Below are 26769 nucleotides of genomic sequence, written 5' to 3' on the forward strand. Positions count from 1 at the left end.
TGGTTTTCTCTACTTTTATTCTTTTATTTATCTGGAATATAGCACAGAGGACAGAGGGGGAAAGACCATGGCACAAAGCTACCCCAAGACACCACCAGTCTCCCTTACACTACAGCTACCTGAGGTATAAATACAGATATGCCCGTGTCCCAGGGTTGAATTAGAGAGCTGTGGGTCGAAGGCTGATGAAGGTATATAACAAGGTGAAAGGATTGCCAGACTGCAACTCAGCTTCATTTCATTCCCTTACCCTCTTTATTTTGACCTCTAAGGTGGCACTGACCAGAAAACGAAGGAGGCACCCAAGAAGTGCTTGGCAAATAACAACGGCCTTTCACTAAACGCCCTTATGGATTGAGCAGGTGGTCCCCATTGGGATTATAATTACATTTCTCTCCACTTCTCCCAAAAAGATGGCAGTAGGGCCTCTATTCTGAACAGATCAGCAAAAGTGAAAGAGATGGAACTAGAATCACCATCAGTGGCGAGAAGGGCAAACATCATCCATGATAGTGTCGGGTAAAGTTGATGATCTTTGATTTCCGTCGTAGGAACACTCCATTGCCTGTCGAAATACGTCTGTTGTAGGAAATTATATTCCCTGGGCTTTGACTTTTATAGATTATGTGGGCATAGGAGATGACATAGAATATCCAGAAGCAGTGCATGAAAATACGAGACATCAGGCCAAACCAGCGCACGACTCTGACCTCTTCAATGACAGAGTCATTGTTGGTAAAGATTTGTACTATAATGTTTACAGCTTCATAGAAAAGGATCCAGATGATGTAGGTCATCAAGCCCCGGTGTATTTGAGCGTATACTGAGTACAGGAGGAAGCAGCTGATGATGAGGGTAATGAAAGACAGGAAGAAGACCATATTGAAAGCCCAGCAGATGATGAACTGGCTTATCAGGACGCTTGCACTCTTGTTCAGTAGGTGGTTATCAGTGCAATTGTTGTTCCTTATGTATCTGTGTTCGAAGATGAGGTACATGTTGGTGGCCACGATGGTAAAGACCCCTGATAACACGGTGCCCATTTTGGCAGTCATCCCAAACCAGTGCTGCTGTCTCATGCTGAGACTTCCTGTGAAGACGAACAAGATACAGGAGAATTCTGGTTCCTGCCAATGGGATCAATGGTCACAGTTTCTGCCTCCTGCCCCAAATGCACCCTGGAAAAACAATAGAGAGAAATATGGAAACAAGGAAATAACAGCTTTGGGAAGACAGAAGGACTTCAAAATTGCTTGCGAATGACGTATCTGATAAAGGCTCAGTGCCCAGAATCTGTAAAGAAATTATCAAGCTCAGCACCCCAAAAATGAATAATCCAGTTAAGAGATGGGCAGAAGATAGGAGTAGACATTTGCCCAGAGAAAACATCCAGATGGCTAAGAGACATGAAGAGGTGCTCGACAGCACTCATCATCAGCGAAATACAAATCGAAACCATGATGAGATACCACCTCACACCTGTTGGACTGGCTAAAGTTAACAACACAAGAAACAACAGATGTTGGTCAGGGTGTGGAGAAAGGGGAGCCCTCTTGCACAGTTTCTGGGAATGCAAACCGGGGCAGCCACTGTGGAGAACAGTATGGAGGTGCCTCGAAAAGTTAAAAATAGCCCTATAGGGGCGCCTGGGTGGCTCAGTCGGCTAAGCGTCCGGCTTCGGCTCAGGTCATGATCTTGTGGTCCATGGGTTCGAGCCCCGCATCGGGCTCTGTGCTGACAGCTCAGAGCCTGGAGCCTGTTTCAGATCCTGCGTCTCCCTCTTTCTCTGACCCTCCCCTGTTCATGCTCTCTCTCTCTTTCTGTCTCAAAAATAAATAAATGTTAAAAAAATTTTTTTTTAAATAATAAAAATAAAAATAGCCCTACAACCCAGCAATTGCACTACTAGGTATTTACCCCAAGTTTATAAAAATACCGAATCAAAGGGTACATGCACCCCAATGTTTACAGCAGCAGTGTCAACAGTAGCCAAACTATGGAAGGAGCCCAAATGTCCATCGACCGATGAACGGAAAGAAGATGTGGTATTGATACCATGGAATATCACTCAGCCATCAAAAGGATGCAGTGTTGCCATTTGTGGTGATGTGGATGGAGCCAGATTGTATTATGCTAAGCGAAATAAGTCAGAAAAAGACAAATACCGTATGATTTCACTCATGTGGAATTTCGGAAACAAAACAGATGAACACATGGGAGGGGGGAAAGTGAAGGAAACAAATCATAAGAGGCTTTTTTTTTTAAGTTTTTATTTATTTTGAGAGAGAGAGGGAGTGCGTGTGTGCACACAAGTGATGGAGGGGCAGAGAGAGAGAATCCCAAGCAGGCTTCACACTGTCAGCGCAGGGCCAGATGTGGGGCTCGAACCCATGAACTGTGAGATCATGACCTGAATGGAAATCAAGAGTTGGATGTTCAACCGACTGAGCCACCCAGGGGCCCTCCATAAGAGACTCTTAACCACGGAGAACAAGTTGAGGGTTGATGGAGGGAGGTGGGTGAGGGACGGATTGAATGAGTGATTGGTATTAAGGAGGGCACTTGTGATGAGCACTGGGTGTTGTATGTAAGTGAGGAATCACTGAATTCTAGTCCCGAAACCAATATTGCACCATGTGTTAACCACTAGAAGTTATTTATTTATTTATTTATTTATTTATTTATTTATTTATTTATTTTTAAATGTTTATTTTTGAGAGAGAGAGAGAGAGAGAGAGAGCGCACATGAGTGCGAGTAGGAGAGGGGCAGAGAGAGAGAGGGAGACAGAGGATCCAAAGCAGGCTCCATGCTGACAGTAGAGAGCCCGATGTGGAGCTTGAATCCACAAACCGGGGGATTATGACCTGAGCCGAAGTCGGACACTTCATGGGCTGAGCCACCCAGGTGCCCCAACTAACTAGAATTTAAATAAAATTTTGGAAAGAAAAAAAAAAAATCGCTTGGGAGTGGGAGTGGGGAGGAGGGAGGATGCAATCTGGGGCGGGTGGCAAGCAGCAGGTGATTAGAGACGCGGTTCTCAGCCCTGGCTTTACATTAGAATCAGTGAAGTACCCAGGCCCAGGCTCCACCCCGGACCAGTTAGAACATCCTGCGTGTGCTACTCAGAAATCGGTATTTTTCACCACTTCCTGGTGATTTTCACAGGTAGCCAGTAGTAGGAAACACTGGGTAGAGAAGGTAGTTTAAATTATGCCCTCCTCTTCTCCCAGCACTGCTGCACCCTGGTAGGGAAAATTGGCGGCACTTGCCAGACCTTGAGTGAAGGTGTCTCAGGAGAAAAATCAGTACAGTATCGCCGCTGGCGTGAGGCGTTGACGAAAACAGGTGGACACCAACTGGCTTTCCCCAATCACTCCTGCACTACGTATCAAAACTGAAAGAATACAAAGAAAGTGGGAGGGACGAGAGGGCGGGTGATGGGCACTGAGGAGGGCACCTGTTGGGATGAGCACTGGGTGTTGTATGGAAACCAATTTGACAATAAAGTTCATATTTAAAAAAGAAAAGAAAAGAAAAGAATACACAAGAAAGGTATACCTTAAGGGCAATTTGGAGCCTTCAGGAGAGGATTGCCTAACAATAGAAAAGAAAAAGCCACAATGAGCTGGGTGTTCAACTAAAAAACTTAAGGGGAAAAAAATCCCAATAATAAGAACAACAAAAAAAATAGGAGGAAGAAAATTAAACAGAAGAGCAGAAATCAGTGAAAAGGAAATAAAGATAGAGGGGTCTCTGATTGGTTAGGTTATCGGGGCCAACTTGCTGCTTAAAGCAACTAAAAAATGCTAGACACCATAGTTTTAAAATATTCTTAAAAGCACAGAAGAGCTGACAAAGTAGGAGGTGGGAAGACAGTCTATGGGAGAGGTAAGAAAGCATGGAAGTCGATTTTGCTCTGAGGGTATTTACCAGTCTGAGCAAATGTGAATTACATTATGTGCTGTAGGCTAAGGGTGAATGAAATCAAAGCTCAGGATCCACCAAGGTGGGGAGTCTATTAGAAAGCCTTCCTTGTATTTGTCATGCCCGTTCCCCAGAGGGCTATGATTAAATGTGAATCAGAAGTAAACCTGACCCCACATCTTTCTCTCAAGAGCTCCAAGGAAGACAACTTAGTACTACACTGCACAAAAGGGGAGAAGACTCCCCTTGAGACGTTGTAACCATAGCTAATCTTTTTGTGGATTCGTAGCCCAAATTTTATGAAGTATTCAAAAAAGCTTTTCATTTACCAGGAGTCTAGTTTAAAGCAGTCCTGAGGGGCGCTTGGGTGGCTCAGTCAGTTAAGTGTCGGACTTCAGCTCAGGTCATGATCTTGCAGTTCGTGGGTTAGAGCCCCACATCGGGCTCTGTGCTGACAGCTCAGAGCCTGGAACCTGCTTCAGATTCTGTGTCTCCCTCTCTCTCTGCCCCTCCCCTGCTTGCACTCTGTGTGTATGTGTCTCTCTCTCAAAAATAAATAAACATTAAAAAATAAATAAAATAAAGTAGTCCTGAACTGGAATTCTCTTAAGTTCCTGGTAGCAGCAAATTCACATCTTCTCTGGAGGAATGCATCTTTGTGTTGGTCCTCAAAGAATCTCCAGCAGTTAATCACTGCATAGACGATGGGTACCACGCAGTAAAAAAGAACCCAGCATGCAAGGAACAAGGCACTGCAAGTGAGAACCAGCAGAAATAACAGCAGAAACAGAACTGCGAAAAATATCAACTTATGAAACAATTATAGTTAACTACGTTTTTTGCATTAAAATTTTTATTTTCTTAAATTTTTATTTTATTTATATTTTATTTTTAATGGGTAAAGTACACATAAAATGTACCACCTTAATCATTTTTTAAAGTTTATTTATTTTAGTAATCTCCACACCCAATGTGGGGCCCAAACTCATGACCAAGAGTTGCATGCTCTTCCAACAGAACCTGCCAAGTGCCTCACCATCTTAACCATTTTTAAAGCGTACAGTTCAATGTTAACTATATTCACATTGTTATGCAGCCATTCTCTAGAACTTTTTCATCCTACAAAACTGAAACTGGATGCCCACTAAACAACTATTTCCCCTCCCCCACAACCTCTGATGAGCATCATTCTACAATTTTTTTTTTTTCAGTAGGCTCTATGCCCAGTGCGGGACTTGAACTCATGACTCTGAGATTAAGAGTTGCATGCTCTCCCAACTGAGCCAGCCAGGCGCCCCATCTACTTTTTTTCCCTATGAATTTTGCTATTCTGGATATAATGCATAATGTACTTGGATGATACATATTCAGAGTAGTAAAGTGGAATGATACAGTATCTATCTTTTTGTTTCTGGCTTATTTTACTTAGTGTAATTTACTCAAAGCTCATCTATGTTATAGCTTGTATCAGAATTCCCTTTGATTACACACTTATGTAAATAAAAGACGATATTGAAAATATATGTAAAAACAGGAATCCATAGAAAATAAACTAGCAGACCTGAATGAGAAGCAAATAGAATTTCTAGAGAGGAAAACCTCAAGACCTGAAATTAAAATTTTGGTGGCTGTATCTGGTAGCAGATTGGACACAGACAAAGTGATGATTAGTTAACCAGAGACAGGTCAAAGGAAATTATCCCGATCGTAGCACAGAGAGGCGGTAAGATGGAAAATATGGATGAGAAGTTAAGAGACATGAAGAATATAATAAGATGGTCTGACGAGAGAGGGAGAGAGGGAGGGAGGGAGAAAGAAAGATGGAGAGAGAAAGAAGAAGGAGTAGAAGGAGGAAGAGAAGAAAGAGGAGGAGGAGGAAGAGGGAGGAAAGAGGAGGTGGAAGGAGAAGGAAGGGAGGAGACAGAAGAACAGGGTAGCATATTTGGAGAGGTAGTAGCTGAGTGTGATATTGTGATTTATTATAAGAAATATATATTTGGGGGGCGCCTGGGTGGCTCAGTCGGTTAAGCGTCCGACTTCGGCTCAGGTCATGATCTCACAGTTCGTGAGTTCGAGCCCCGCGTCGGGCTCTGTGCTGACGGCTTGGAGCCTGGAGCCTGTTTCCGATTCTGTGTCTCCCTCTCTCTCTGCCCCTCCCCTGCTCATGCTCTGTCTCTCTCTGTCTCAAAAATAAATAAACATTAAAAAAAAAAATAAAAAAAAAAAAGAAATATAGATTTGGTCTTCATCCCTGGTTCTGGCTCACAGCTCCCCAAACCCTTGGAACTTCCTAAGTGTAGAGAACGATAGAGGTGTCCTTTGTTATGTTAATGAGGCGACTCTTGTACCTTCCCTCTCTCTCCTATCCTACATCCCCAAATACTAAGTTCCATCTCCTCTCCCTCCCACATATCTCTTGAATCAGTCATTGTTTTTCCCACCTCCATTGCCACCACCATAGTCCAATCCCCATCATGTTCTTCTCTGGACTACTGTGACTGATACCACTTGTGAAGTTAGTCTTTTTTTTTTTTTAATGCTTATTTATTATTTTTGAGAGAGGGAGAGAGAGTATGAGTTGGGGAGGAGCAGAGAGAGAAGGAGACACAGAATCCGAAGCAGGCTCCAGGCTCTGAGCTGTCAGCACAGAGCCTCATGGGGGGCCCCAACTCACAAACTACCAGATCATGACCTGAGCCGAAACCGGCCACTTAACCAACGGAGCCACCCAGGCGTCCCAGTTATAGTCTTGATACAGTCATGAATGATGCTACAGGGAGTGGGGAGGAAGACAGTGGATATGTGTGCAGGGGTAAGAAGTCCTCATCTATCAGGGTGGGAAGCCAATAGATACTGTCTAAAAATGATTAAGCAAGAAGCATCAATACAAGTGTATCGTTTAGAGATAATGAGGTCAGTAGGAGGGGAAGTAGAAGAATGAAGGTGGATGCCTGTGGGAACTATGACTAGGAGTGGGGGGCGGAGGACTGCTGTGTTTACTATAAGCCTTTCAATATTAATTAGTGCTACACATACACAATTTTAATAAAAATGGGCTTATGAAAATATAATTATTTTATTAAGCCTAATAAATCAGATCATTAAGTATATCCCATTGGCTCCCTTTATGTTGTCGGGGTAGCTTTCTTTAAATTTTTTTTTTTTTAACGTTTATTTATTTTTGAGACAGAGAGAGACAGAGCATGAGAAGGGGAGGGGCAGAGAGAGAGGGAGACACAGAATCTGAAACAGGCTCCAGGCTCTGAGCTGTCAGCACAGAGCCCGACGCGGGGCTCGAACCCACGGACCGCGAGATCATGACCCAAGCTGAAGTCGGCTGCTTAACCGACTGAGCCACCCAGGCGCCCCGGGGTAGCTTTCTTTAATACAGTATCTTTGTAGCCCCCAAAATGGTTAAGCCAGCATTGTGGAAGGACAGCCAGGTAATTCTGTCATCGTCTAAACCAAGAGCTACAAATGTTACCATGAAAAGTAGTTGGTAATAGTGCGATGAGGTGCCTGAGTGACTCAGTCAGTTAAGCATTCCGGTCTTTATCTCAGAGTCGTAAGTTCAATCCTGGACTGGGCTCTGTGCTGAGCCTGAAGCCTACTTAAAAAAAAAAAAAAAAAAGTGATCCCAACAGTCTTTTTTGTTTATTTGTGAAATGTTCTGAAAATGAGACATTATTTCAACAAGTACACCACTAGAAGTGATTCTGATTCCATCTTTGAATATTGACATTTTTTTTTTAAAGTAGGCTCCATGCCCAACGTGGGGCTTCAACTCACGACCCTAAGATCAAGGGTCACATGCTCCATCAACTGAGCCAGCTTGGTGCCTCGAATATTGATATTTTAAATGCTGAAAAAATATTTAGGGGTGCCTAGGTGGCTTATTTGGTTAAGCGTCTGACTTCAGCTCGGGTCATGATTTCGAGGTCTGTGAGTTTGAGCCCCGTGTTGGGCTCTGTGCTGACAGCTCAGAGCCTGGAGCCTGCTTCGGATTCTGTGTCTCCCTTCCTCTCTGCCCCTCCCCTGCTCATGCTTTGTCTCTCAAAAACAAATAAACGTTAAAAAAAAAAAACACAACTATAGGTATATATCATACACACATTTTATGACTATATGTATAGGTGCAATAAAACTATAAAACTGTTGGTGTGCCTGGGTTCAGTCAGTGGAGCATGCGACTCTTGATATCAGGGTTGTAAATTTGAGTTCCATATTGGGTGTTGAGATTACTTTTCAAAAAATCTCTTTTTTTTTTTTTACATTTATTTACTTATTTATTTAGTTAGTTAATTTTTTAATGTTTTATTTATTTTTTAAGACAGAGAGAGACAGAGCATGAATGGCCGATGCGGGGCTTGAACTCACGAACCGTGAGGTCATGACCTGAGCTGAAGTCGGACGTTTACCGACTGAGCCACCCAGGCACCCCAACATTTATTTATTTTTTGAGAGACAGAGTGGAACAGAGCACAAGCAGGGGAGGGGTAGAGAGAGGAGACACAGAATCTGAAGCAGCCTCCAGGCTCTGAGCAAGCACTCAGCACAGAGCCTGACGTGGGGCTTGAACCCAGGGACCTTGAGATCATGACCTGAGCCGAAGTTGGATGTTCAACCCACTGAGCCACCCAGGTGCCCCTGGATTACTTTTTTAAAAATCTTAAAAAGACCCCTACAGGGGCGCCTGAGTGGCTGAGTCGGTTAAGCGTCTGGCTTCGGCTCAGGTCATGATCTCCCAATTCATGGATTCAAGCCCTGCTTTGGGCTCTGTGCTGACAGCTCAGAGCCTGGAACCTGTTTCAGATTCTGTGTCTCCCTCTCTCTCTGCTCCTCCCCTGCTTGTGCTCTCTCTCTGTCTTTCAAAAATAAATAAATGATAAAAAAAAAACAACAACTTATAAACCTCTATGAGGAAACCATATAAGGAGGGGAATGGTGAATTTAGGATTCTAGATGATGGTCACCTCAGACCAGGGGAGGAAGTGAAATGGCTTGAGCAGACCAGACAATAAGGTATGAATTACTGACAAGATCCTAATTTTATTTTGGGTGGAGGATTTGAAGGTACCTATTACATTACTAAAAATAACTAATACTTAAAAAATAAATAAAAGAGCCATGAATGGACCAGTGAGGAATATGTCATGCCCCAAGGATTATGGTTAAGTCTAACTGAGAGTATATGAAGTACAATAAAAAATACATAAAACAAAGATAACAATAGCACTTACCTCCAAGTCGTTGTGAAGATTAAATGAGTTAATATGTGTGTTAATATATTTAAAACACTCAGAACAGTGCCTGGAAACTAGTAAGCATTCCACTGTGTAAGTATTTTTGCCACCATTTGTTTTTGCTTTATGCCAAGGGGTAACTATTTATTATGCATGCAAAACTACTCCTCATTAAGCTGTGTTGTAGCAGACGCCATAAGCTTTGTTCTCAATACTCATTTCCGTCCCTTTTTTTTAAAGTTTATTTTATTTATTTATTTATTTATTTATTTATTTATTTATTTATTTATGTTTATTTCTTTATGGAGAGAGAGAGAGAGCACGAGCTGGGCAGGGGCAGAGAGAGGGAGAGAGAGAATCCCAAGCAGGCTCTGTGGTGTCAGTGCAGAGCCCAACTCGTGGCTGGAACTCAACGAACCGTGCCTATCTTGAGTCAACACCAGGAGTGGGATGCCAACAAGGAACCCCTGCTTTTCTTGATAAAAGAGGGAAATGTGGCCGACACCATCCCTGCATCTTCCTCTTTTCTTTCTTCTTTAAATGTTTTATTTTTTTAAGTAATCTCTACACCCACGGTGGGGCTTGAACTCACGACCCCAAGATCAAGAGTTGCATGCTCTTCCGACTGAGCCATTATTTTGGGGGGATGTGCCTGGGTGGCTCTGTCGGTTAAACGTCTGACTCTTGATTCCGGCTTGGGTCATGATTTCACAGTTTGTAACCTCAGGCCCCACGTTGGTCTCTGCGCTGACAGTGCAGAGCCTGCTTGGGATTCTCTCTCGCTCCCTCTCTCGAAAGAAATAAACTTAAAAAAACACTAATTTTTTAGATGTATTCTTTCTACTCAATCTATATAGTAAGTGAAAATTCATGTTCTGATTTGTGCATCTTTTTTTTTTTAATTTTTTTTAACGTTTATTTATTTTTGAGACAGAGAGAGACAGAGCATGAACAGGGGAGGGTCAGAGAGAGAGGGAGACACAGAATCGGAAACAGGCTCCAGGCTCTGAGCTGTCAGCACAGAGCCTGACGCGGGGCTCGAACTCACGGACTGAGAGATCATGACCTGAGCCGAAGTCGGACGCTGAACCGACTGAGCCACCCAGGCACCCCCGATTTGTGCATCTTATTGATGACTCTTTAGGTTGAATATTTTAAAAGTATTTGTTAACTACTTTTATTACTTCTTACGAGTTATTTATGTCCTTTACCTAATACATTTGTGTATTAAGATGTTAGTTATCTTTTTCCAATTTGTAGGAGTTTCTTATATGATAAAGGTATTACTCTTTGTTAAGAAAGAAAATACAGAGGTGGCCGTGTAGGTGATGGGTGGTGTTGAGACCCTGCAGTCCTCTCAAGGTCATTCAAATCCTCACAAAGGTGTCGGGCTGTAGGATGGCATCCATAATTCTCTTGGCCTTTCCTTTGTGGTCGTAAGCCGACGGCCGCAGTGCCTCGCACCAATATCCCGAGCAGGAGTGTGCCAGTAAGCTCTCCCCCGTGTCCGTCTCTTTCATAGGAAGGAAAGCACTTTCCAGAACCCCTCAGCAGCCTTCCTCTCATGGCTTGTCGGTCAGAACTGGCTCACGTGGCTACCCATAGTTTCAAGAGAGGCTGGGGAAGCCAGTTCCTGGCAAAGCTGAGTAGAATTGCCATAACTGGTTTAGTCATATTGTGATTTATGCCCAGAATACAGCTGCCCCCCTCCCCCCCCCCGCCCCCAGAGTCCCCTGAACAAGGAGAAACAAGGAAGTGGCTGATAAAGTCTGCCATACATATCTCGCTCCGTTAATTACTCTTTTTCTCCTCTGACATAGAAGGAACCAGGGCTACCTGTTCGCCCCTTCTTTCACAGAAGCAGAATGTTTAGGTATATAACATGGTTGGCCAGGATAAGGTTTGCTTTTCCCCAACTTTCCTTGCAGCTGAATGTGGTCATGTGGCCAATTCCTAAGAAAGAGTTGAAAGGGGACAAAATGAACCTAAGTACCAGAGAGTGGGGCACGTGGGTGGCTCAGTCGGTTAAGCGTCTGACACTTGATTTCAGCAAAGGTCACGATCTCATGGTTGTGAGATCAAGCGCTGCATGGGTTGTGCTGGCCATGAGGCTCCCTTAAGATTCTCTCCCTCCCTCTTCCTCTGCCCCTTAGCTGCTCACACGGGCATGCTCTCTCTCTCTCTCTCAAAAAAAAAAAAAAAAAAAAAAAAAAAGCCCACCAGATAGTAAGGAGAAAGTCCTGTTCTCCCTTTCCTTCTTCCCAGTGGTTGGAACACTGATGTGGTTGGGAGTCATTTTGGACTCGCCGGGCAAGGGCACAGTAGAGCATAGACAGAAGGAGCCTAGGTCTCTGAAGATTTCACGGGGCAGAGATACCCACACCAGCTTAGGCTTTTACATGAGAGAGAAAAACTATAAACTTTTATCATCTTTAAATTTTTCTTAATGTTTATTTATTTTTGAAAGCGAGAGAGACAGAGTGCAAGCAGGGCAGGAACAGAGGGAGAGGGAGATACAGAATCCGAAGCAGGCTCCAGGCTTTGAGCTGTCAGCACGGAACCTGATGTGGGGCTCAAACCCACGAACCATGAGATCGTGACCTGGGCCAAAGTCAGATGCCCGACTGAGCCACCCAGCACCCCAACTTTTATCATCTTTAAAGCACTGTTATTTTGGGGACGCCTGGGTGGTTCATTCGTTTGAGCATTCGATTTCAGCTCAGGTCATGCTCTCATGGTTCATGAGTTCGAGCCCTGCGTCTGGCTCTCAGCTGTCCGCACAGAGCCCACTTTGGATCCTCTGTCTCCCTCTCTCTCTTCCCACCCCCTGCTCACGCTCCTTCTCTCAAAAATTAAAAAAAAAAAAACACATTAAAAAAATAAATAAAGCACTGTTATTTTGCAGGCACGCTTACATCCTAACAAATACAACTGCCTCCAACCCTCTGTCTGAGAGCATGCTAAAATCTCTCCCACCTTGATCTCTCCCTTGATCCTGTGTTTCTAATTTACATTCAGTCTTTCTCTGGGTTAGTCGGAGAGGGCAAAAGATACCGATCATTTGCCTGATTTAAGCAGAAAAGGGCATAGCTCATAGATTGTGGAGAGGGCTAGAGAACTGTCAGCTATCTATTGCTACAATAACACCACACAAACAACTCCAAAGCCGCGGTGGCACGTAACAGTGAACAGTACTTCATTCATAAGTCCATGGAGCTCAGTTTATCTGGGGCTGAGCTGAGCTGGGCTCAGGTGAATTCACCGAAGTGTCTGGGGGTCAACTGTTGGCTGGCGAGAGAGTTGTGTTGATTTTGGCTGAGCTCATTCATATTCTGAGGCTCAACTGGTTGCTGGCTGATCTCGGATGGGCCCAGCTGGGATGACTCGGGGAGACTAGGCCTAATGTCGCGCGTCTCTCATCAGTCAACAGGCTAGCCTAGACATATTCTTTTTTTTTTTTTTTTTTATTAAATTTTTTTTTCAACGTTTATTTATTTTTGGGACAGAGAGAGACAGAGCATGAATGGGCGAGGGGCAGAGAGAGAGGGAGACACAGAATCGGAAACAGGCTCCAGGCTCCGAGCCATCAGCCCAGAGCCCGATGCGGGGCTCGAACTCCCGGACCGCGAGATCGTGACCTGGCTGAAGTCGGACGCTTGACCGACTGCGCCACCCAGGCGCCCCTAGCCTAGACATATTCTAACGGCGATGGTGAGGACACCAGCGTGAGTGCTACAGAATGAATGTTTATATGCCCCCCAAATTCACCGGTTGAAGACCTAATGCCCAAGGTGATAGTATTAGAAAGTGGGGCCTTGGAGACTCATTAGATGATGAAGGTGGAGCCCTCGTGAAGAGATGAAGAAATTAGTGCCTTTATTATTTTTTTAATTAAAAAATTTTTTTAAGTTTATTTATTTTGAGAGAGAAAGAGAGAGCACGAGAGCTGAGAGCAGGTGAGGGGCAGAGAGAGAGAGAGAGAGAGAGAGAGAGAGGCAGAGAGAGAATCCCAAGTAGGCTCCACCCTGTCAGCGCAGAGCCCCATGTGGGGCTCGATCTCCCCAACCGTGAGATCATGACTTGAGCCGCAACCAAGAGTTCGCTGCCTGACAGACGGAGCCACCCAGGCACCCCCAAAATGAGTGCCTTTATAAAAGAAGTCCCAGGGAGATTCTCGCTTTATTCACCACATAAGGGCACAGCAAGAAGTCAGCAGGCTGCAACCCGGAAGACGGCCTTTCAACGTTTATTTATTTTTGGGACAGAGAGAGACAGAGCATGAACGGGGGAGGGGCAGAGAGAGAGGGAGACACAGAATCGGAAACAGGCTCCAGGCTCTGAGCCATCAGCCCATAGCCCGACGCGGGGCTCGAACTCACAGACCGCGAGATCATGACCTGGCTGAAGTCGGACGCTTAACCGACTGCACCACCCAGGCGCCCTGACGGCCTTTAAAACCAGACCCAACCTACGCTGGCACCCGATCTTGGACTTCCAGCCTCCGGAGCGGTGAGAAGTAAATTTCTGCCGTGTGTCAGCCCCCCAGGCTGCCGTGTGCTGTTCCAGCTGCCCAGACAGGCTAGGACAGAGAGCGAGCACTGACCAAAGCAAGTCCCAGGGGTGAGCCCGACCTCAGAATGGGAAGGTCTGACAAGACAACATGGATGCAGGGAGAGGCGAAGAACTGAGGCCATGAATGGAGTCAGCCCACCGCCCCACATTCAGAGCTCTGTCCGGAGGGGTTGCCAACATCTTACCACAGGGCCAGACTACTACAGACGCTGCTAGTGCCACCGAGGAGCATTTGACGCTCAAGTCCCACCGACAGACCTTGGGGCACCGACCCCAGGTGCCGCTGCCATTGGCTGTTCCCCCCCAAACTGAGCGTGGCTGTGACAACTGGCACTGCCCACCCAGAGAATGATTCTTTTCTGCCGGTGTTTCTTCGCCTCACAAACTCCTCCTCGTTCAAAGCCGAGGCTGGGCAGATTTTATTAGCAGAGCCTATGACACAAGTGCGTGACTTCGTTCACAAGGAAAGATGGGAAAGTGAGGAGCGGGCGTTTTGGGCTACACAGTCCTGGGAGGTGGGCTGTGCTTGCCACAAGGTTTCGTAGACTGGAAAATTCTCCATACATGGGAAAGGGGCTTATATCGTGGGCGGCTAAAGAACCGTAAGGGAACCACAACAACGAGGAGGAGGAGGACACTAGGCTCTCATTCCTTTCACAACTAAACGTCTTTTTTTAAAAAAATTTTTTTTGTTTATTTTTCGGAGAGAGAGAGACAAAATGCGAGCAGGGGAGGGGCAGAGAGAGAGGGAGACACAGAATCCGAAGCAGGCTCCAGGCTCTGAGCTGTCAGCACAGAGCCCGACGCGGGGCTCGAACTCATGGACTGTGAGATCATGACCTGAGCCAAAGTCAGACGCTCAGCCAACTGAGCCACCCAGGTGCCCCTGCAACTAAATTTCTTGAAAGAGTACTCCTGGCTCGCTTTTCTCATGGCCCACTTCACTTCTGTCGTAATCAGTTACTACCACACCAATGAGGCAAAATCCAGTGGTGTACAACCACGAGCACCTATTTTTCTCACTCATGCTTCAGGCTGCACGTCGGCTGGGTTTAGTTCCGGGCTCCAGTCTGGGTTTCTGTCTGCTACACACGTCTCTTCTCCACCTGGGACCAGCAGCTCCCAGAGTATGCTACGATGGTGAATGGTAGGAGTGCAGCGGAGTGAACAAAAATATATGATGCCAGGGCGCCTGGGTGGCGCAGTCGGTTAAGCGTCCGACTTCAGCCAGGTCACGATCTCGCGGTCCGTGAGTTCGAGCCCCGCGTCAGGCTCTGGGCTGATGGCTCAGAGCCTGGAGCCTGTTTCCGATTCTGTGTCTCCCTCTCTCTCTGCCCCTCCCCCGTTCATGCTCTGTCTCTCTCTGTCCCAAAAATAAATAAACGTTGAAAAAAAATTAAAAAAAATATATATGATGCCTCTTCAGGTACATTGGCATTTTTGTTCACATTCCATTGGCTGGAAGAAGTCTAGCAGGGAACTGTATACTCCATCCACCCTCATGCCTGCAAGGTCACGTAGAAAGATGGAGGAAAGAACTGAGGACAATAATCCAGTCTCCCGTAACTCTTCATCTGGCTCTGCCCAGCTGAGCCATTTGGGTCCATAGTAACTCTACAATTGCCAAATCAAACAGTTTTCAGAGGCTGGGGGAGCAGGCAGGTGCCGGGCCAGCAGTACCTTTTCGGGCATGGTTAGGAGTTTGGGTTTTATTCTAAGTGTAGTGAAAGCCACTTCGTGGTTGAATATGTGGTCTTTCTGCAATGCAAATCTGGTCATGCTATGCCCCTACTTAAACTTTCAGTGAATGTCCACTTGTCTACAGGAAAAGGTACCACAACTCTCATGTGGCGTTAGAAGTCCACCATGAGGGGCGCCTGGGTGGCGCAGTCGGTTAAGCGTCCGACTTCAGCCAGGTCACGATCTCGCGGTCCGTGAGTTCGAGCCCCGCGTCAGGCTCTGGGCTGATGGCTCAGAGCCTGGAGCCTGTTTCCAATTCTGTGTCTCCCTCTCTCTCTGCCCCTCCCCTGTTCATGCTCTGTCTCTCTCTGTCCCAAAAATAAATAAACATTGAAAAAAAAGAAGTCCACCATGATGGTTCCCTGCTCCACTATCTACCATCACTGCACCCCATTCTGTGCACTCTTTGCTGTTCCCATGTAGTGCTACTTAGATTTTATTTTAGTTTGGACTCTCCTAGGAGCAATCTCTAAGACAAGGACTTGAGAGCCAGTAGTTTATTTGGGAGGTGATGGAAACACCAGTGGAGAAGAGGTGGAAAGTGATACAGGGGAGGAATGTAGCCCATAAAGGATGAGCTATTAAGCTAACTACCACAGTGAATAAGAGGAGCTTCATCCTGTCAGGAAACTGGGCAACACATGCCTCAGAATGATCCCATCTGAGGGGTGAAGGAGCTGGTGAATTTACGCACCAACTCCTGAGAGTTGTTGGTTGAGGGCTGCTCCCGGGAGGAGTTAACTCCTAGGCACTAATAGTGCACTGGGAGTTTGTGCACTGCTTTTTTTTTTTCCTTTCCAGTTTTGGGGAGTTGGAAGAAGAGCCTTTGGGCAAAGAGAGCATACACAGAGGTCGAGGGATGTGGGTGAGGCACTGACAGCGTCTCCTATGTGGTTTTCCAAATGCAACCTCTCTTGTAGACCACAATTCCATAAATGTGTCATCCTTCTGCCTAGGATGCTTTTCCTGCCCTCTCTACCTGCAAAACTCCTACTCATCCTTCCAGACTTTTCCCAGCTTCCTAAACAGAGAGGACCACACTTCACTCTGGTTTTTTTTTGGATATAGTGCACACTTCTTACTTTTATTACTTATCACACTGCTTTACTTATGAGCCCGACTCTCGTACTAGATTATACGTTTGTTAAGGGCAGGAGCTGTACTTCACAGCTCTTAATATAGTTTGGTGCCTGGAATATAGTACATGCTAAGGAAAAGCTAGTTGGACGGAAGGATTAATTTCTGTCTACAGAGTCTGGCGATGATCTGCTGGAGTGCTACATTGAACTGTGGCCAACCTGAGGGTAAATAATAGCAGTTTTTATGCTCCTTTTCATCTCGATGACATTACCTACCCTTCCTTCGCCCAATATCCTCCTCTTCTCTCTCCCTATCCTTACATCAAAATCTGCTCCTAGATAACTTCTTTTACATCAAAGGAGGATCAAACCAAGAGACAGGAAATGTGAGTTCCTGTTCCTCTTCACCAGGTCTTTGAGCAATTTCTTCTTCTGAACTTCAGACTCCTCACTTGTAAAGTGATCTTGAATATCCCTGCCCCTACTAAGGGGCTCTGTAAGAATATCTCTAGAAGGGGAGCACAGAAGGAACTGGCAACAGTGGTTGCCGCTGAAGGATATATGGGTGGCTCTGGGACAAAGATGAGAGGGAGACCAACTTTTTCTTTACATCCTGGGTTAATTTCCTAGGACTATTGCATCAAATTGCCATTTGGTGACATAAAACAACACAAGTTTGTACTCTCACTGTTCTGAAGGCTGGGAGAGCACAATCAAAGTGCTGGCGGGGCCGTGCTCCCTTTGAGGATTTCAGGAGGAATCCTTTCTTGCCCCTTCTGGGTTCTGGTAGCTCCAGGCATTCCTCGACTCGTGACTGCATCACTCCAATCTCTGCTGCCATAGTTGCACCACCTCCTCCTCTTCTGTCTGTGTCTTCTCTCTCGTAAGGACATTTGTCATTGGGTTTAGGACCCAACCAAGTAAAACAGGACAATCTCGTTTCAAAATTCTTAACGTTATTATTTCCACAAAGACCCCCTTTTCCAAATAAGGTAACATTCATAGGTTTCAGAAATTTGGATGCGGACATGTCTTTTGGGAGGCCACCATTCAACCTATTACATACCTATTTGGATGTCTTGAATTTGTATCATGTGCAAGTTTAAGAAAGGAAGATAGGAAAGAGGAAAGAAGGGAAGGAAAAAAGGAAGGACCTGCTTGACAGAATCGTAGGAGATTTTTTTTCTAGGATACCTAATAGTTCAAACAAAGGTGGTCCACTCCTGTTATTGATTACAAGCCCAATACCTCCCATCTCCACGATTTTCTCTTCAAGATATCCCCATAATTAAAAAAAAAATTTTTTTAACGTTTTATTTATTTTTGAGAGAGGGAGAGACAGAGCATGAACAGGGCAGGGTCAGAGAGAGGGAGACACAGAATCTGAAACAGGCTCCAGGCTCTGATCTGTCAGCACAGAGCCCGACGCGGGGCTCGAACTCATGGACCGCGAGATCGTGACCTGAGCCGAAGTCAGCCGCTTAACCGACTGAGCCACCCACGCGCCCCAAGATATCCCCATAATTTTGAACAACAAAACATTTGCTTTCAGTACAGAGCACTCATACAAAAGAGTGGCGAGAAAAAGGAAGGAAAGAAGAGAGACTTGGATGTGACTGAACAGACACTAAGATTTCTATTTTTCTGCTTCCCGTTCAACCCAACTTTGACGGATCTGGCTTTGAACCAGCTTTCTCTCCTCAATTTTTATTTACTGTTGAAACCACGTTGCAGGCGATGAAAATGGAACTCTCATCCCATGCAGGTAGAAGAATAAAGTAGTACAACCACTCTGAAACATGATTGAGGGGTGCATGGGTGGCTCAGTTGGTTGAGTGTCCAACTTCAGCTCAAGTCATGATTTCACAGGTCCTGAGTTTGAGCCCTACTTTGGGCTCTGTGCTGACAGCTCAGAGCCTGGAGCCTGTTTCAGATGCTCTGTCCTTCTCTCCCTCTGCCCCCTGCCTCTGCTTGCAGGGCAAAAATAAACATTTTTCAAAAGAAACACAACTGAACACTATTTTGCAAAGTTGAACACATGCACACAGACCAGCAATTGAACTCCTACATTGATGTCCTAGAGAAACCCTTCCCCCTGTGCACTTATCCAGGAGACATGGATGAGAGTGTTCATAGCAGCAGAGTTCACACTAGCACAAAATGTGAAGCGACTGAGTGCTGATCAGTAGTCACGCAGATAAACTGTGCTATTTCTAAATTTTTTTAAATGTTTATTTATTTTTGAGAGAGACAGAGACAGAATGTGAGTGGGTTAGGGGCAGAGAGAGAGGGAGACACAGAATCTGAAGCAGGCTCCAGGCTCCGAGCTGTCAGCACAGAGCCTGACGCAGGGCTCGAACTCATGAACCGTGAGATCATGACCTGAGCCGAAGTCGGATGCTCAACGGACTGAGCCACCCAGTCTCCCTGAACCTGTGCTGTTTATAAAATGGAATACTGTACAGCAGTGAAAATGAGCAAACTACACTCATCAATGTGAACTAAAGCTAAATCTCAAAACCCCAGTGTTGTCTAAAAGCAGCAAGCACAGGGGCTCCTGGGTGGCTCAGTCAGTTAAGCGTCTGACTTCAGCTCAGGTCATGGTCTCACGGTCCGTGAGTTCAAGCCCCACATCAGGCTCTGTGCTGACAGCTCAGAGTCTGAAGCCTGCTTCCAATTCTGTGTCTCCCTCACTCTCTGCCCCTCCCCCACTCATGCTCTGTCTCTCTGTCTCTCAAAAATGAATAAACGTTAAAAATCTTTTTTTTTTTAAAGCAGCAAGAAACAGAATAGGTACAATACAATGTCATTACTATAAAGAATACATTATTTAAGGTTATGAACATAGGTGGAAAAGTATAAAGAAAGACAAGAGGACAATACAAAACCCTGCACAGTGGTTGTACCTAAAGTGAGGAGGAAGGGGAATGTTAACTGAACACCGTTCAAAATTCAACAAAAATTAGAGACAACAATTGAGGAATATTCACAGAGTGGAACACAATATTAGAGCTACTATGAATCAACTAAAGCTCCATTTATCAACAGAATACTGAATGAAAAAAGCGAGTGGCTGAAGTTTATGTGTAGTGTGGTGCTATTTATAAAGTTTCAAAATGTGAAAAACATGATTATGGACATTCATACATAAAGTAAAAGTTTGCAACACGCATACAAAGCTGAACACATAACTCAGGATTGTGGTTTCCACGGAGAAGGGGAGGGGAACAGGACCCAGGAGGAACAAAAAGGGGACTTCAGGTTTACTGTAAATTTTTTGTTTCTTAACCTTGTTCTTATGTGTTCTTTATTCTTTTTTTTATGTTTATTTTATCTAAAAAAAATTTTTTTTAGTGTTTGTTTATTGTTGAGAGACAAAGAGTCACAGAAAGTGAGCAGGGGAGGGGCAGAGAGAGAGGGAGGCACAGAATCCCAAGCAGGCTCCAGGCTCTGAGCTGTCACCACAGAGCCCAACGTGGGGCTCGAACTCACAAACTGTGAGATCATGACCTGAGCCGAAGTCGGACGCTTAACTGACTGAGCCACCCAGGTGCCCCTATTATTTATTCTTTATTGCAGGGGTTGGCAAACTACCACACATGAACCGAATCTGTCATGCTTTTTTTGGTATGGCCTGTGAGCTAGGAATGGTTTCTATATTATTATTATTATTTATTATTATTATTATTATATTTAAAAAATTTTAAATGTTTATTTACTTTTGAGAGAGAGAGAGAGAGACAGAGTGTGAGTGGCGGAGGGGCAGAGAGAGAGACACACACACAGAATCTGAACCTCGCTCCAAGCTCTGAGCTGTCAGCACAGAGCCTGACATGGGGCTCAAACTCACAAACTGTCAGATCACGACCTGAGCCAAAGTCGGACGCCTTACTGACTGAGCCACCCAGATGCCCCTATTTTTTTAATTATTATTATATCATTATTATTATTTAGTCTTTACATCTTTAAATAGTTGAAAAAAACTGAAAAACTAATTTTTTTTTTAATTTTTTTTTCAACGTTTTTAATTTATTTTTGGGACAGAGAGAGACAGAGCATGAACGGGGGAGGGGCAGAGAGAGAGGGAGACACAGAATCGGAAACAGGCTCCAGGCTCCGAGCCATCAGCCCAGAGCCTGACGCGGGGCTCGAACTCACGGACCGCGAGATCGTGACCTGGCTGAAGTCGGACGCTTAACTGACTGCGCCACCCAGGCGCCCCTGAAAAACTAATATTTTATGATGTGAAAATTACATAACATTCACATTTCTGCATCCAAAAATAAAGTTTTGTGGGAACACAGCTACACTAGTTTATTTTCATATTGTTTGTGGCTCCTTTCATGCTATAGGGCAGAGTTGAGCAGTTTCAACAGAGCCCGTATGGCTGGGAAAGTGGAAAATATTTACAGTCTGGCCCTTTATAGAAAAAGTTTACCTACCCCAGGTTAAATATCTGACACATATTTCAAAATAGCAAAAAAGAAAAATTCTGGAAATAGAAAGATATATAATTCCACCACCTAACAAAATTTCCTTAATTTTCCTATGTTTTCTTCAGTCTGACAAAACCCATCTATTTTTTAAAAAATGTTTAAATATTTATCCATTTTTGAGAGATGGAGAGAGACAGAGTGCAAGCGGGGGAGGAGCAGAGAGAGAGGGAGATAGAATCCCAAGCAGGCTCCACACTGTTAGCACAGAGTCTGATGCAGGGCTCAAACTCACAAACTGTGAGACCATGGCCTGAGCCGAAACCGAGTCGAACACTTAACCGACTGAGCCACCCAGGCTCCCCTGTGACCACTCTAACTCCCTTTACTCCAACAACCTCTTGTTCCTTCAGTCTTTTTGCTTATCGCTTTGCCTTCTCTAATACAACGGATTTCTCTCATTTTGCTCTTTCTAGAGGTTGTTTAGATCTCGAGAAAGCTCTGTTGCCTTTAGATCCCAGGTTGACCTCACCATCCCTTTGGTAACTCAACAGAACATTCTGTGGTGCATTGTGAGGGCTGCTCCTTGCTCTCCTGTCTTAACCCTTCTTCTCATCACAGGGTCCACTCCACTCCTTTGCAGAGGTTAAAGTCTGCCAGTGATCTCCCGGTAACTAAGTCCAAAGGCTTTTTCCTCGATTTTTATCTTCCCCAATCAGGCTCCTTTTTACTATTCTTCAAGTCTCTCTCCCCCTCTCTCCCTCTCTTTCTTTTTCCTATGGTGTCTCTACTCAGGGCTTATCTCTTCACAGAACTTTCTCTAAGGATTGGGATACACCCACCTCTTTTGAATCCACCTGCAACCCACACGTGGATCATTCCCTTAACTCTACTTTGCCCCCGACTGAGTTGTTTTACTCTCCTTTGAATGAAGATGCAGTTAAGGAGGGAAAGGTTTAAACCTTGCAGGCAGATTACGTTGAGAGTCTTCTATTCATACTTTCAAAATAATCAAACCTGGGGTACCTGGCTGGCTCAGTCCGTAGAGCATGGGACTCTTGGCCTCGGTGCTGTGACTTTGAGCCCCACATTGGGTGTAGAGATTACTTTAAAAAATACATTGGGGCGCCTGGGTGGCTCAGTCGGTTAAGCGGCCGACTTCGGCTCAGGTCATGATCTCGCAGTCTGAGTTCGAGCCCCGCGTCGGGCTCTGTGCTGACAGCTCAGAGCCTGGAGCCTGTTTCGGATTCTGTGTCTCCCTCTCTCTGACCCTCCCCTGTTCATGCTCTGTCTCTCACTGTCTCAAAAATAAATAAAATGTTAAAAAAATTAAAAAAAAAATAAAAATAAAAAATACATTAAAAAATAATCAAATCCTTGAGATAAACTCAAGGGTCAAAGGCCATAAGGTGCTTGAAACAGATCTATGAAGGGAGGTCCACAGATAAGCAGCATCAGTGTCACAGGGGGGCTTATCAGAAATGCAGAATTGTAGGGGCGCCTGGTGGCTCAATCGGTTAAGCAACTGACTTGGGCTTCGGTCATGATCTTGCGGTTCATGGGTTCGAGCCCCGTGTCGGGCTCTGTGCTGACATCTCGGAGCCTGGAGCCTCCTTCGGATTCTGTGTCTCTCTCTCTCTGTTCCTCCCCTGCTCATTCTCTGTCTCTCTCTGTCTCTCAAAAATAAATAAACATTAAAAAAAAAAACCCAAAAAGAAATGCAGAATCGTAGGCTTTAGCCCAGACACGCTGAGTCAGAATCTGGGCTTTTAACGTGATCTCTATGTGATCCACATGTATATTAAAGTATGAGAAGACTGCAAAAGAGTTTGAAGAGGACAGTCTTTCCAAGATAGGAAGGGAGACTGTTCTTCAACCAAAAGTAGCGGCAAGCTTGTAGTCTTTGGTAAAGTGGACGCATCCTAGTAGGTGTTAGAAAACATGGTTTGTAACATGTTTTCCAACAACAGCAAAATGTTTATGAACAACATAGAGCCAAAGGACAAGAACAGTTTATACTTTTCATTTTCCTACTTAGTCAATATTAAGCACCGACTATGTGCCAAGTGCTATCCCAGGTGAGAACAGCAGAAAACAAAACAGGCAAAAATCCCTGCCCCAGAGGAGCTTACATTCTAGGGATGGAGATGGGCAACAAAGAAGTGCATAATAGGCCAGGTGGTGATCATGTCTTTTTTTTTTTAATGTTTTTATTTATTTTTGAGACAGAGAGAGACAGAGCATGAGCAGGGGAGGGGCACAGAGAGGAGACACAGAATCTGAAGCAGGATCCAGGCTCTGAGCACAGAGCCTAACGCAGGGCTCGAACTCACGGACTGTGAGATCATGACCGGAGGTGAAGTCGGCCGCTTAACCGACTGAGCTACCCAGGCGCCCCAAGAGGGTTTTAAAGAAAAATAGAGTGGTGGGGACGGCTATTTAAGATGAAGTCAGGGATGGCATCCCCAGTGTGAAGACACTGAGGGAGCAAGTCATCCAGATCTTTGTGGCGAGAGAATTCCAAGCAGAAGAAATGGCTAATACAAAGGCCTGGAGGTAGGAACATGCTTGGAGTATTCAAGGAACAGGGAAACTGCCAGTAAGTGCGGTTGGAGCAGATTAAGCAAGAAAGAGAGTGGAGGGGTCTTTAAGGAGCTTGGATTTTATGCCAAGTGTGATGGAGCCATTGCAGGGTATTGAGCAGAGGAGTGACATAAGGTGACTAACATTTTATTTTATTTTATTTTTCTTCCCCTGAAATATACATGTTTATTATTTTTTTAAATTTAAATCCAAGTGAGTTAACATATAGTGTAATGATGATTTCAGGAATAGAATTTAGTGATTCATCATTTACATATGACACGCAGTGCTCATCCCGATGACGAGTGCCCTTCTTAATGCCCATTGTTCATTTAGCCCATCCCCCCACCCAACACCCCATCAGCAACCCTCAGTTTGTTCTCTGAATTTAAGAGTCTCTTATGGTTTGTCTCCTTCTCTGTTTTCATCTTAGTTTTGCTTCCTTTCTCTTACGCTCATCTGTTTTTTTTTCTTAAATTCCACATACGAGTGAAATCATATATTTGTCTTTCTTTGACTGACTTATTTTGCTTAGCATAATACCCTCCAGTTCCATCCACATTGTTGCAAATGGCAAGATATCATTCTTTTTGATCGCCGAGTAATACTCCATTGTATATATACCACATCTTTATCCATTCATCAATCAATGGACACATGGGCTCTTTACATACTTTGGCTGTTGTCAGTTGTGACTAACATTTTAGAAGGCTCTCTCTGGATGCTCTCTGGGGAAGAGACTCTAAGGGGGAAAGAGTGTAAGCAGGGAGGACCAATAGGAGGCTGCTGTATAGATGTGGTTGGTTTAGATTTTGATAATGATGGTGGTGGTGGTGAGAAAGGGCCCAACAATCTCAACTATCTTAATAGAGACTATTTGGGTTGAGGTGGCTGGGTGCTTAACAAAGACTATTTAAAGGGCCACGTGGGTGGCTCAGTTGGTTAAAGGTTGGACTTCAGCCCAGGTCATGATCTCACGGTTTGTGAGTTCAAGTCCCGCATTGGGCTCTCTGCTGTCAGCACAGAAACCCCCCTTTTATCCCTCCCCCACCAAAAAATAAACACTGGGGTGCCTGGGTGGCTCAGTAGGTTAAGTGTCTGACTCATGATCTCAGCTCAGGTAATAATCTATAGGTTCATGAGTTCGAGCTCTGCACTGGGCTCTGTGCTAACAGAATGGAGCCTGCTTGGAATTCTCTCTCCCTCTCTCTCTGCCCCCACCCCACTCCTGATCACTCTCTCTCTCTCTCAAAATAAATAAACTTAAAAAAATAAACATAAAAAAAGACTATTTAAAAAGTTTTTGTCAGATGACAAGAGTGATTTTTTTCCCCCTTTGGATGAGAAACTGGCTTAGATGTAGAAAACAAAGAGTAGGAATAATAGCACGTCTCTGGATTGAATGATGTTAACAGCATCCCCTGGGAATCAGTGTTATTTAACACCTCATAAACAATTAAGAAAAAGGAATACTTTAAGACATTTTTTGGTGTACACATTATAGTCTGCTTTCCACATAGTGAAATGTCAAGTCAATAGGGAGCATCTTCTGGAATATTTCTGAAGCTATGTGAGTAGGCTGGAAAGTGGCAGGTGACTTGCCACATGGACAGTATAAGGCAGCTAACACAGGGGGACACAATTCTGAACTGCCAGTTACCACCAAAGAAAGGGATCTAGAAGTTGCTGTACATTATTCCTTTGAGATGCCAGCTCTTGTAAAGTCCAAAATGCCAGCAAAAGTTCTGGCTGTCCAGAATAAAGACAAAGCATCAGTTTCAACAAAAACCTCAGGAAACTCCTCGTGGAGCCCAGTATGCAGTGCTGGTCACTGCATTCGAAGAAAAAGAAAAGCCAAAGAAAGGCAGCGAAAATGATTTAAAGGCTAAAAGGGCTTTTGTTTGTTGGATTAAATGCCCATAAAGGTGACTATCTGCGACTATGAAAGTCTATGAAAGCTTGAAAAATTCATAGAAAGTAAAATAGCCCGTTTCATACAGTATCATGGTTGCAAAATTTACAAAAGAAGGTTGAAAATGGGGGTAATGTCAATATAGAAAAAGGCCATTGGAGGGCATATGTTCTTTTTTAGACAGGGGGTCCTTAAATGTTCTCCAATATGTGGGAGGATGTGTTGTAACAGCAAACAGAAGCCGGGATGGAGGACAAGCAGCCCACGTCAACAGTTCTTTTTTAGGACAAAAATTACTTTGGACTAGGGTGTGCTCTCTGCCCACCCCCTCATTCTCCCTGCTCACCCCAATCGCTGTAGTATACAACCACAGAAACTCACAAAGAGCAAAAAACACTGACCAGACATTCAAAGGATTCAAAACGCTGTATCGAATCTCATTCCAAGTGAAAGCTAGATTGAAAATGAATTCAAGGGTGATAGATTTATAATAGATTAATAAAGGGGATTAAAGATGTTTGGGGGTATATCCTTAATCTTTGTGATTCACGCCTTGGAGATAATGCTATGTCCCGGCAGGAAATGTTACTTAGTAGTCTGAATTGGATGGAAAAAATAAGAGCATGTCCTAAACAGTCAGTATCTGGCTTCTCATAGTCAGAAAGTGGCAGTTAATGATAGAAACACGGATTAAATCATTCGAATTTTACCCCCAGAACAAATCCTTTACTAGTGATCAATTACCAGACGAATGGAAGACTCTTACGAACCAACCGTTATTCACGTGTTGAACAGTTGGCAACCCTGGGCTATTGGATACGTATAGATCTTCCTTCATAGATTTAACCAAAAAAAAAAAAAAAAAAAAAAAAAAAAAAAGAAAAAAAAGGACACCAAACGAAACAGGGAAAGGTGAGGAGGATAATAACCAGAGTGACATTGATTTGGGAGATGTTAAAAATGGGCGGCAACCACCACATGGCCGTTATTTTTAGGTCAAAGATTTATATATATAAATACATATACTCTGTCTTTCCAAAAAATATTAGGCTCAGGAACCTCATTCCCTCCCGAAAGAAAACAGTACTCTTTCTTCCTTCCCCATAGGTCCCTTTCTTTACCTGCTTCTTCCACTCCCAGGGTTAAGGAACTTTCAGCTCCGCCTCCCTGCTCTTCCAAGCTCCGCCTTCCCGGTCCACCTGTGTGCCCAGTGCCTGATGTCACTTTTCGGCTTCAGCGGCCTGCAGGATTCCGGCTCCCTATTGGTCTGTCTGACCACGGC

The 26769-nt window shown here is 44.6% G+C and overlaps 1 protein-coding gene across 1 annotated transcript; it reads right to left on the reverse strand.

Moving 5' to 3' along the window:
* On the reverse strand, positions 1-26725 carry LOC101094020 (transmembrane protein 217). The gene is made up of 2 exons (XM_003986112.6): positions 26609-26725; positions 1-1178 (listed from the first exon to the last, which is right to left on the reverse strand). The coding sequence occupies exon 2, from the start codon at positions 1077-1079 to the stop codon at positions 501-503; it is 579 nt and encodes a 192-aa protein (XP_003986161.1). The 5' UTR covers positions 1080-1178; positions 26609-26725; the 3' UTR covers positions 1-500.
* Positions 26726-26769: the final 44 nt, after the last annotated feature.

The sequence above is a fragment of the Felis catus genome, chromosome B2 (assembly GCF_018350175.1).
Source record: "Felis catus isolate Fca126 chromosome B2, F.catus_Fca126_mat1.0, whole genome shotgun sequence".
NCBI lineage: Eukaryota > Metazoa > Chordata > Mammalia > Carnivora > Felidae > Felis > Felis catus.

Excerpts from the sequence above, each read along its gene's own strand:
- LOC101094020 (XM_003986112.6), bottom strand. The coding sequence starts at position 1,079 with ATGAGACAGCAGCACTGGTTTGGGATGACTGCCAAAATGGGCACCGTG.